Source organism: Triticum aestivum, chromosome 3D (genome assembly GCF_018294505.1).
Source record: "Triticum aestivum cultivar Chinese Spring chromosome 3D, IWGSC CS RefSeq v2.1, whole genome shotgun sequence".
NCBI classification, from domain to species: Eukaryota; Viridiplantae; Streptophyta; class Magnoliopsida; order Poales; family Poaceae; genus Triticum; species Triticum aestivum.
The window spans coordinates 449159907-449171962 of record NC_057802.1 but is presented as its reverse complement, the minus strand read 5'-3'; the positions used below and the strand labels follow the sequence as shown (position 1 = coordinate 449171962).

At 50.3% G+C, this 12056-nt stretch overlaps 1 protein-coding gene across 1 annotated transcript; it reads right to left on the bottom strand.

The window, feature by feature from the left end:
• Positions 1 to 295: 295 nt before the first annotated feature.
• LOC123079570 (uncharacterized) lies at positions 296 to 2503 on the bottom strand. Its single transcript, XM_044502364.1, has 2 exons — positions 2174 to 2503; positions 296 to 1924 (listed from the first exon to the last, which is right to left on the bottom strand). The coding sequence occupies exon 2, from the start codon at positions 1887 to 1889 to the stop codon at positions 534 to 536; it is 1356 nt and encodes a 451-aa protein (XP_044358299.1). The 5' UTR covers positions 1890 to 1924; positions 2174 to 2503; the 3' UTR covers positions 296 to 533.
• Positions 2504 to 12056: the final 9553 nt, after the last annotated feature.

Sequence of the window (12056 nt, the reverse complement as noted above, 5' to 3'; positions counted from 1 at the left end):
GCAATAGTCACTGTTGTTTCTGGAACAACACTCTTGTTGCGAAATGGGATAGTATGTTGAGCATCTTATATCGGACGGCTCGCGAGACGGTGGATCTTTAAAAAGATCCGCTTAAAGATCCGCCGGCCGACACGTAGCACTTCCCTATTTTTTAAGCTGAAGAGAGACAACTTATTTTTTAAAGCCGCCCAAAAGAATTAGCCCTTATTGCTCTAAAACGTTCTGCATTTGTTTGTAGAGGGAGTACCTAAAAGGGGATAATTTGTAATCTCCACACCGTGTATAGAAACAAATCTCATATAACTTTTCAAGTTTGATTTAGTAGTATGTACACTAAAATAGCAGTATTTTGATGAATCAAATAACTATTCATCCTAGCTTCCAAAAAAGAAGAGAGAAAAACTACTCATCCTTCTCATCGCCCAAAAGAATCAGATCTCTTACACAATAACAAAAAAATGAAGAATGGTTGTAAATATCCACAATTCAATTGCATCTTTACGCGCCAGGAGAAGCGGAAGGCAAATGTTTGCTCAGCTGTCCTCGTCGTCGTACCGACGGCTCCGGAGAACCGAGCTCACCGAGCTGTAGCCGAGCACGTGGTGGAGTAGCCCATGGTCGGGGCCCTGCCGTAGCTGCTCGCCGCTCAAACGGCTCCTCGCAGTTGCACGCGTGTTCTGCTCCTCCGCGTCGTCGGCGCCAAAACCAGCTGGCTGCGGCGCGGAGAATATCTTCCTCGGCCGGTCCGTCGTCGAGCCGCCGCCCCTCGCCGGCAGCGTCACCTCGAGCATTTCGTCGCAGCCGCCGCACTGCAGCCTGGCGAATTTGTCTACAGATAGGCCGGCCGGTAGCAGCAGTATCTCCTCGCACTTGTCGCAGAGGACGAACGGCGTGCCGCCCATCACCGGGCGGCAGATTAGGTGCCTCGCCGACGCACCGCGCCGGCTGCTCGATGCCGATGCCGGTGCCGACACCGGTGCCAATGCCGACGCCGACGCCGACATCCACGAAGACAATGACGAGGAGGTGGTGGGCTTGCCGATGCGCCGGCCGCTGTCGGTGACCGGCAATGCCTGGGCGAGCTGCGACTCGAGGCGGCGCAGGATGCGGGAGTCGCGCCGCGTGACTTTCTGAGGGGCGCTGTTGCTGCCAGACGCGCTCTTGGGAGGCACGCCGGGAGCGAGCCGGGGCGCGTCGAGCCTGAGCGGCTCCTCGACGGCGACGATGAGCTTCCGGAGGTTCTCGAGAGCGTGCAGGAGGTTCTGCTGGAACCCCGGGTCAGCCAGCGGCGATCTCGCAGCCACACCAGCGGCCGGTCCATCCCCCGCCAAGGCCATCGCGGCGTCCAGTTCCTGCGAGCTCAGCGGCGACGCCCGGCGGCCGTAGGACGAGGCCGACCTCGTCCGCGGCACGTCGAACTCCCCGCCCCCGTCCTTGGGCGCGTCGAGGTCAGCACTCGCCGGCCGCCTGGTCCTCCGCGACGCCGGCCGGAGCTCGCTCACGCGACTGTGCAGCGGCGACCCGCTTCGCCGAACCTGATCCGCTTCGTCGTGCCGGCCCAGATCGCCGCTCCTTGGACCGGTCCTGATCGCGCTGTAGGGCCGGTACGCGGACGAGGAGGACGCGACCCCGTTGTCCCGGCTGCTGGGCTCCAGGTCTCCGCCATTGGGCGGATCCGTCTCGTCGGAGTAGGTGGACATGGTGTCGAAGGAGAGGATCTCGAGCTGCGCGAGCGAGTACTCGGTGTCGTCCGTGGGCTCCGGGTTCTTGCCTCGGATGGGCGTGCGGCACTTGCTGCAGTAGTAGATGACGGCCTGCGGGTCCTGGTAGATCATGGCGCGGCAGTAGGGGCACCGCCCGAACCGCCGCTTCACCTGCTCGCTCTCCATGGCCCCCGTCGTCTCCGGCCTCCTCTTCTCAGTAGCTGCAGGAAACGAGTTGGGTTAACAAATAGCAATGCCCTCCTCCGTGTTGGATTGGGGATTCGTCTCTCAAATTAGTCCTCCACCACTGCAAAGCATCTGGCATGTGGAATCAGTGGGCAGCTAGGGTTGGAGAGACCATATGCATCGAGAATTCTACATGATCGCGTCCTCTGTTATCCAACATACCCTAGTCGGCAAGAACAGGGCGAGAATTCATGGGCAGGACCAAGAACTGATAGTGGGTTTACCTCGATCGATGCCAGCCAAATTCTCAGTATCGGATTCCTCGTCTCTACGGCCCGATCTCCCACCGGCAGAGCAAAGATAAAATCGCTCGGGGTATTTGATTTTCTGTTCTCCAACGCGGATCCCAAAGCAAGCAAGCAACCAGTAGGTGCCGGACGACCGAGCGAGGAAGCGAAGCAGCAGAAAAGTCTCCCTCCAGCTCCCGTGACAGCGAGCGAGGAAGCAGCCAGCGGGGAGAAGAGATGTGAGGATGACAATTCTCGACGATGCCAATTAAGAGGAGGCCACGCCACACGTTTAGGAAAGGAATGGGCCGGAGCCGGAGCGCGGATCGCTGCTTCCAAACCCACGTTGACGGGCGCGTTAGAGCAACGAGTGAATTCATACGGTTGGTGCACTGGCGTTGAAAGCGAAGAGTAGTAGGGGACCCGGTCCTGCCTGCGAGCGCTCCCCCTCTCCCTGAAGAATTCAGAAGGCGACTTTCCCACTGCCAAGTGCTACTTGGATCCTGGGAGTGGTACAGACCAGGGCATCCAACCACGTGCATTGAACCACCCATAAATGTCCGGACACTTTAAGCCCTTCAACACCCGTTCGTATGTTTGAATTTTTGCAAACTAGAAGCAAATTTGAACGCTAGAAACAAATCTTGAGAAGGTTTGCGGGCGTCCGGATAGCCGCCACGTCGGACTCCGACACCCCCACCCACACAAAAAACTCACCCGGAGTCCCGCTTTTCTCACCCCGTTCCTCCGTCCTTGTTGTATACCGGCGTGATCCGAGACAGTCGTCGCCGCTGTACTACCCTTCCGCCACCCAGGCCTTACTGGACCTCCGCCTCTCCACCTGGGTGCAAGCCGACTTGCCTACACCTCCCTTCCACCCTTGGTCCGGCCGTCGCGCAGGTACCTCTGCACTTGCACATTTCCGACCATGTTGAAAACCTCACTCGACACTGCCAAATGCCATAGCCAATTTATTGACTTTTTTGTTGTTTACTTTGAAGCAAACACTATAAATTCGGCCTCGGAATACTTCTATGCCAAGTTCATGGATTCATCATCGTCAGATGAGGACGAATATGAGGATGAAACGATGATGAAGCACTCAGTTCCCTATGATGCCCAACGTGTGGAGTGGCATGTTCTCAATTTCAAGGGATCAATTAAGGGGCATTGAGTGTTGAATTGAAAGATGGCGCATCGGCATATGATGTTGATGGCTGACTACTTTGTCCCCGATGTGCAATTCGAGTCCTTTTTCTGTTGTTGGTTCCGGATGAGCCGAACCGTGTTCAATCGCCTCTACAACGGTGCTCGGCATACAATGACTATTTTATCCTGAAGAAGGATGTCGTTGGAAAAAATGGATTCTCTGGTTACCGGAAGGTAATAGCTGCCTTGAGGATGCTTGCCTAAGGCACGACCATCGATTCGTCGAACAAGTACCTCTGGATGTCCGAAACCACATGTCCTGAAGCCACGGTGGTTTTCTACTGCGGTGGTCAAGGTGTTTGGAGCGGAGTACTTGTAAGAACCAAGACACCGCACGACTCATGGCACTGTCGGAAGCAAGAAGGTGGCCAGGTATGGCCGAATCCCTGAATTCCATGCACTAGCAATGGAGAAGAAGGAGCGAGAAAAGATGTCGAGAGGGCATTTAGAGTGCTCCAAACCTGTTTTGCAGTTGTTCGGGGACGTAGAAAACATGCGACCCAGAGACATTGTGTGAGGTGATGATGGCGTGTGTGATCATGCACAACATGATTGTGGAGGATGAGGGCGAGGAGTATGCCACGGTTTGAAATTTTAGCAAATGGGTGATCCTATCGAACTTCCTGAGTAGAATTCAGCGACGTTCGAGAAATTTATCCAAATGCATCAAGATTCATAATCGAGAAACTCATGAGCAACTTCGGAATGATCTGATTGAGCATTTGTGGGCGATTCGAGGGAGGGACTAAACAATATGTTCAAATAAGTCAAATTCAAATATTAAGTATTTTATTGCAAAACTCCATGTTTGAATTATTGTTGCTTTGGAATATTTGCTCCGCATTACTATGACGAAGGTTATCTTACTTATTTTAAGTATTTCGAATACATGATAAAAAAGAACGAAATTTACTGTATAGCGTTGGATGGCCACCCTCATCCGTTGTTCGTGGACATATCTAGATGTGTCTTGTAGACATTTAGGTTTTCTGTTTTGATGGATATTAGAGATACCTTTTTTCAATAGAAATTTTTAATCTATTCATCAGTCAGGATATTAAAGATACTCTTACAAACGCTTTGCGCAGAATGTTTCTCCCATCTGTTGGTACTTCTCTAATTGATTCAAGCTAATTACTAATCACTTAGAGCATCTACAAACAGGCCTCTCAAACCCGTTCATACGCCCGGGCGGGCCGACCGGTCACTGCCCGGTCACAATTTTCTGACCTAGACGGGCCTCTCAAACGGCTCTCAAACGCCCGGGCTAACCGGCACCCCCCATATCCAGCCCAAATATGGGGCGGATATGGGGGCACCCGGGCACGCCCGCCACGTCGGACCCGATAGCCCGACCCCACCCTAAATTGCACCAAATCCATCAAACCCTTCCTCCTCCTCCCGCCGCGCTCCAACCATTCCTGCGCCCGGACCCTCGCCGGTCTCGATCCACCGTCGGAGATGTCGTCCAGCCCGACCCACACCGCCGCGATGGAGACGCAGTCCGCCTCGTCCGTCAGCGGCGTGATTTCGTCTACGACGACTTGGAAGGCGGAGAACGTCGCCCGCAAGTTGCGGCGACGCAGCCAGTGAGAGAGGGAGGCAGCGGTGTCGCAGGGAGGTTCATACGTGGTGGAGCAGTTGTCTCCTCCGCCGCGCCCGGATCCCCGCACCCCTTCCCTCCGAACGCCTATGGGGATTACTATGTCCGACCCCGTTGGGACAGACGATGATCCGACCGCCGGCTGGGCCATTCCGGAGAGCTTGCGACCACGCAGATGCCGGCGGTCGATGTGTGTGACTCACCGCAGCTCGTTCGGGCGCGGATGAGCACGGGCTCCGGCAGTGCCCAGGCTGCCCTCGACATGTTCGACGGAATGACCGAACAAGACTCAGTGTGTTTTCTTTGCTCTTGTCTGATCAGATTTTAGCATAGACCACTAGTTCATTTCGCTCATGACCAATGCTTGTAAACTATAATCATGTCGGAGGCGTTTTTGTCGAACATGATCAATGCAATGAAGATCTGACCAAAATGGAGTATGAATTGGAGGCCACCACCGCATTTGAAGTTGGGACAACATCCGATCCCAATCCGAGAAAGAAGAAGAAGAAGACCAAGACGCCGAAGGCAAGAGGTCCGGCATTCTCAAGATTTGAGGACATCTTGTTGGTCAAAGCTTGGTTGGCCACAACGATGGATCCAATATGCGGCACCGAGTAAAAGGGGAACACCTATTGGACGAAGATTTGGAAGAAGTATCACGAGCAAAAGGAGTATGTGGAGCCGCATCCAATCGTGACCACTCGCAATGTGACATCTCTCCAACATCGTTGGGGGTCATTCAAGGGAAAGTGAACAAGTACGTCGGCTACTACTCACAAGTGACCAAACGCCCTCAAAGTGGGATGGGAGTCGCAACTCAGGTAAGCTCGATTGCCTCATCTTGTCGTCCATTGCGTATGCTTCTTGTGTTTTCATTCTCGTGTTCATACATATGTTGTTTGCTAGACGGCGGTGGCGGCCACTTTGTATCACAAGGTGGAGAAGAAGCCATTTGTTTTTAGCCATTGTTGGGTCATATTAAATGGCAAGCCAAAGTGGAACCAAGTTGTGGTCGACCTCAAGTCCGGCAAGAAGAGGAATGATGGCTCAAGCTCCAACCAATCAATTGGTTGGACAATGAAGAGGACGATGTTGTCGTGGAGAATGAAAAAGCCACCATGCTAAAGGACAACCGCCAAGTCATGGAAAACAAGTGGGAGAAGACAGGTGCCGCCCGTGATGCCGCGCCTACCAAAATGTCGTCAACATGGACGGTGTCGTGGAATTGTCACGGCAGATGTCCTTAGTGTCAGGACTTAGTCGCGAGGCCAACGCATCTATGTGGTAGCTTGAGAGGGGTTGAGCGGAATCGAGAGACGCAACACAAGACAAGGATTTAGACAGCTTTGGGCCCCGGGAAACATCATCCGGTAACAACCCTACATGCTGTTTGAGGCTAGGTGTCATTATGATCACGGGAGAGTCGCCGGGAACCGGCTCTCGGTGTCTAGCCCTAGAGATTGTTTCTTGTTACTTGTCCCTCTTGAGGTGCCCTGCCCCTCCTTATATAAGTTAGAGGGGCGGGTTACATGCGGAGTCCTAGTAGGATTAGGACTAGTCTATCTTTCTTTATAAGTTGAATACAAGACCGGGTCTTGCTTCCTTGTAAAGGAAATAATCCTCACACCTTTCATCTTAAGCTGGCCCACCGGAGTATAAGCCAGCCTGCTGGGCCTTGGTCCGTGGCGTCCGTCTGATCCGCCCGCCGGGTCTCCAGTGAGTCGTCTGGTCCATGAGTTGTTTGACCAATGAGCCGCCAGACCCATGAGTCCGGCCGGGTCATCGGTGAAATGCCAAGTCCGGCCGGGTCATACTTCCGGCCGGGTCATACCGCGGGGTATATCCCCGACATTAGCCCCCAGTTTAATTTGGATTTATCCATGTTAAACTGATCCTGCAAAATAACTGAAGAACAAATTTGACAGGTTGTGCTCCGGGTTAAATATTCTTGTAAGCCGGCACCTGATCAACCTTAAGTCCTTGACATTTTCTCCTGGAATATCCGGGTCAATAGGCCAGCTTCATAATCCATTTGCTGACATTGGCTCTTATAAAGAAATATTATACGAAATAATCCATTTGAGTCGGTTTCCAAAACTCCGGCTTAATAAACATCTTAGACTCAAGATTCATCTGGTGATCCGCCAGTTTAAAGATGTAGAGGCTGGCTAGTTATAATTGCCAAAATTACCGTCTTGTAAATATTGATAACACCGGGTCATAACTGTTGCCGACGCCGGGTCATTATTATTGGTGACACCGGGTCATGCTTGTTGCAAACACCGGGTCAATTTGGTCTGCTCCAAACTGAGAATTTGAAGATTTTTTCTCCCCTATATGCATATCACCTGTAGCCCCCAAGTCTTAAGAGGAGAACATAGTGATAACTTAAGACTTGATTCAATATTAGTGATGCAACCTTGAAGAAATCCGGGTTATTCATCTTAATCATTAGTTATAAACTGAATATTCCATATATGTAGCCCCCAAGTGCCGGGTTGTCATGCTTGCAGCAACCTGGGACTTGTAATTGCCTTATGCTCATAAAAACTTGAACCAGTATAGCCCCCAAGGGCCGGGTCATTATGCAATAATGAGCAGGGACTTTGTAAATATGATCATGTAAACTTGACCAGCAACGTGTAGCCCCCAAGGGCCGGGTCAGTAAGATATTACCGAGCCGGGACTTTGTATATTATTCATTGATAATAACATCATATGATGTAATCTCCACCATGGGGTTTGAACCCACGTCCACAAGGTTAAGAGCTTTGTACTCTACCAACTGAGTAGTGGATCTTTCAATATAATGGATTAAGGCTTGTGTACCTTGAATTTTTGACAGGAGCAATTGGTAGCCCCAAGGGCCGGCTCATTTAGAATGTGATGAGTCGGGTCTTCAATAAGTTGAGCAAAAAATGTCTTTACATTAGCCCCCAAGTGCCATGGTGCATGCTGGCAGTGATATGGGACTTGCATATTTGATGTGATCTCAATTTAAATAATGTAGCCCCCAAGTGCCGGGTCGTAAGCCTGCAGCAACTCGGGACTATTCTTTCCATTGTAGAATAAATCATATCCATTGATAAAATAATAGCCATTGCGCCAAAGCGACTTTGAATACCTCATCTGTTGATAAGTCAACCCGGAGTTTAAATACCCGGCAGCTCTTGGCCGATGGCGATTTAATACGCCTCCATTGTAAGCCGGAATTTTTATAACCCGGTGGCTTATAGCCTTTGAGAAAATCAAGAATTGATAACCCTTTTGAGACACCAATTTCAGTCTTTGATGATGGGCTTGAACTTAATCATTTATGTAAGTCATAGCTCTGTAAATCCTGCACAGAGTTTAAACAACATATGCCCTAGCGACTTAACGTTAAAAGCCAGGGCGGGTAACCACCCAAATGTAGTCTTATCCTGCACACAAGTAGATCACAAGATCCTTTGGCGGTTTACCGCAGGGCGGGTCATAATATCTCACATATAACCACTGTGATATTGAATTTGTACTGTCGGTTTACATTGTTGGAAATATGCCCTAGAGGCAATAATAAAATGGTTATTATTATATTTCCTTGTTCATGATAATCATTTATTATCCATGCTAAAATTGTATTCATAGGAAACTCAGATACATGTGTGGATACATAGACAACACCATGTCCCTAGTAAGCCTCTAGTTGACTAGCTCGTTTATCAATAGATGGTTACGGTTTCCTGACCATGGACATTGGATGTCGTTGATAACGGGATCACATCATTAGGAGAATGATGTGATGGACAAGACCCAATCCTAAGCCTAGCACAAGATCGTGTAGTTCGTTTGCTAAGAGCTTTTCTAGTGTCAAGTATCATTTCCTTAGACCATGAGATTGTGCAACTCCCGGATATCGTAGAAATGCTTTGGGTGTACCAAACGTCACAACATAACTGGGTGGCCATAAAGGTGCACTACAGGTATCTCCGAAAGTGTCTGTTGGGTTGGCATGAATCGAGACTGGGATTTGTCACTCCGTGTAAACGGAGAGGTATCTCTGGGCCCACTCAGTAGGACATCGTCATAATGTGCACAATGTGACCAAGGAGTTGATCACGGGATGATGTGTTACGGAACGAGTAAAGAGACTTGCCGGTAACGAGATTGAACAAGGTATCGGGATACCGACGATCGAATCTCGGGCAAGTACCATACCGGTAGACAAAGGGAATTGTATACGGGATTGATTGAATCCCCGACATCGTGGTTCATCCGATGAGATCATCGTGGAACATGTGGGAGCCAACATGGGTATCCAGATCCCGCTGTTGGTTATTGGCCGGAGAACGTCTCGGTCATGTCTGCATGGTTCCCGAACCCGTAGGGTATACACACTTAAGGTTCGATGACGCTAGGGTTATAGGGAATAGATATACGTGGTTACCGAATGTTGTTCGGAGTCCCGGATGAGATCCCGGACGTCACGAGGAGTTCCGGAATGGTCCGGAGGTAAAGATTTATATATGGGAAGTCCCGTTTTGGCCACCGGAAGAGTTTCGGGCGTCACCGGTAATGTACCGGCACCACCGGAGGGTTCCGGGGGTCCACCGGGAGGGGCCACCAGCCCCGAAGGGCCCTATGGGCTGTATGTGGAGAGGGACCAGCCCCTTAGTGGGCTGGGCGCCTTCCCTCCCAGGGCCCATGCGCCTGGGGCTTTGGGGGAACCCTAAGGGGAGGCGCCCCCTTGCCTTGGGGGGCAAGGCAACCCCCCTGGCCGCCACCCCCTCCTCAGATTGGATCTGAGGGGGCCGGCCCCCCTCTCCCTTGCCCCTATATATATGTGGGGGTGGGAGGGCTGCCGCACCGAAGTTCTGGCGCAGCCCTCTCCCTCTTCCATGTCCTCCTCATCTCCCGCGGTGCTTGGCGAAGCCCTGCGGGATTGCCATGCTCCTCCATCACCACCACGCCGTTGTGCTGCTGCTGGATGGAGTCTTCCCCAACCTCTCCCTCTCTCCTTGCTGGATCAAGGCGTGGGAGACGTCACCGGGCTGCACGTGTGTTGAACGCGGAGGCGCCGTGGTTCGGCGCTTAGATCGGAATCAACCGCGATCTGAATCGCTACGAGTACGACTCCTTCATCCGCGTTCTTGCAACGCTTCCGCATCACGATCTACAAGGGTATGTAGATGCACTCCCCTTCCCCTCGTTGCTAGATTACTCCATAGATTGATCTTGGTGATGCGTAGAAAATTTTGAATTTCTGCTACGTTCCCCAAAGTGGCATCATGAGCTAGGTCTATGCGTAGTTTCTATGCACGAGTAGAACACAAAGTAGTTGTGGGCGTCGATTTTGTCAATTTACTTGCCGTTAATAGTCTTATCTTGATTCAGCGGCATCGTGGGATGAAGCGGCCCGGACCGACCTTACACGTACACTTACGTGAGACAGGTTCCACCGACTGACATGCACTAGTTGCATAAGGTGGCTAGCGGGTGTCTGTCTCTCCCACTTTAGTCGGATCGGATTCGATGAAAAGGGTCCTTATGAAGGGTAAATAGAAATTGGCATATCACGTTGTGGCTTTTGCGTAGGTAAGAAACGTTCTTGCTAGAAACCCATAGCAGCCACGTAAAACATGCAACAACAATTAGAGGACGTCTAACTTGTTTTTGCTGGGTATGCTATGTGATGTGATATGGCCAAAAGGATGTGATGAATGATATATGTGATGTATGAGATTGATCATGTTCTTGTAATAGGAATCACGACTTGCATGTCGATGAGTATGACAACCGGCAGGAGCCATAGGAGTTGTCTTAATTTATTGTATGACCTGCGTGTCAATGAAAACACCATGTAATTACTTTACTTTATTGCTAACCGTTAGCCATAGTAGTAGAAGTAATAGTTGGCGAGACAACTTCATGAAGACACGATGATGGAGATCATGATGATGGAGATCATGGTGTCATGCCGGTGACGAAGGTGATCATGCCGCGCCTCGAAGATGGAGATCAAAAGGCGCAAGATGATATTGGCCATATCATGTCACTTTATGATTTGCATGTGATGTTTGTCATGTTTACATCTTATTTGCTTAGAACGACGGTAGCATAAATAAGATGATCCCTCACTAAAATTTCAAGAGACGTGTTCCCCCTAACTGTGCACCGTTGCGAAGGTTCGTTGTTTCGAAGCACCACGTGATGATCGGGTGTGATAGATTCTAACGTTCGAATACAACGGGTGTTGACGAGCCTAGCATGTACAGACATGGCCTCGGAACACATGCGAAACACTTAGGTTGACTTGACGAGCCTAGCGTGTACAGACATGGCCTCGGAACACAAGAGACCGAAAGGTCGAACATGAGTCGTATAGTAGATACGATCAACATGGAGATGTTCACCGATGATGACTAGTCCGTCTCACGTGATGATCGGACACGGCCTAGTTTGACTCGGATCATGTATCACTTAGATGACTAGAGGGATGTCTATCTGAGTGGGAGTTCATTAAATAATCAGATGAACTTAATTCATGAACATAGTCAAAAGGTCTTTGCAAATTATGTCATTGCTTACGCTTTAGTTCTACTGTTTAAGATATGTTCCTAGAGAAAATTTAGTTGAAAGTTGATAGTAGCAATTATGCGGACTGGGTCCGTAAACTGAGGATTGTCCTCATTGCTGCACAGAAGGCTTATGTCCTTAATGCACCGCTCGGTGTGCTGAGCCTCAGCGTCGTCTGTAGATGTTGCGAAACATCTGACATACACGTTTTGATGACTACGTGATAGTTCAGTGCGTAATGCTAACGGTTTAGAATTGTGGCACCAAAGACGTTTTTTAAACGTCGCAGAACATATGAGATGTTCCGAAGACTGAAATTGGGATTTTAGACTAGTGCCCATGTCAAGAGGTATGAGACCTCTGACAAGTTTCTTAAGCCTGCAGACTAAGGGAGAAAAGCTCAATCGTTGAGCATGTGCTCAGATTGTCTGAGTACCACAATCGCTTAAATCGAGTGGGAGTTAATCTTCCAGATGAGATAGTGATGGTTCTCCATAGTCACTGCCACCA

What these genes read in the sequence shown, in the direction of transcription:
- LOC123079570 (XM_044502364.1), bottom strand. Translation starts at nt 1,889, where the DNA reads ATGGAGAGCGAGCAGGTGAAGCGGCGGTTCGGGCGGTGCCCCTACTGC.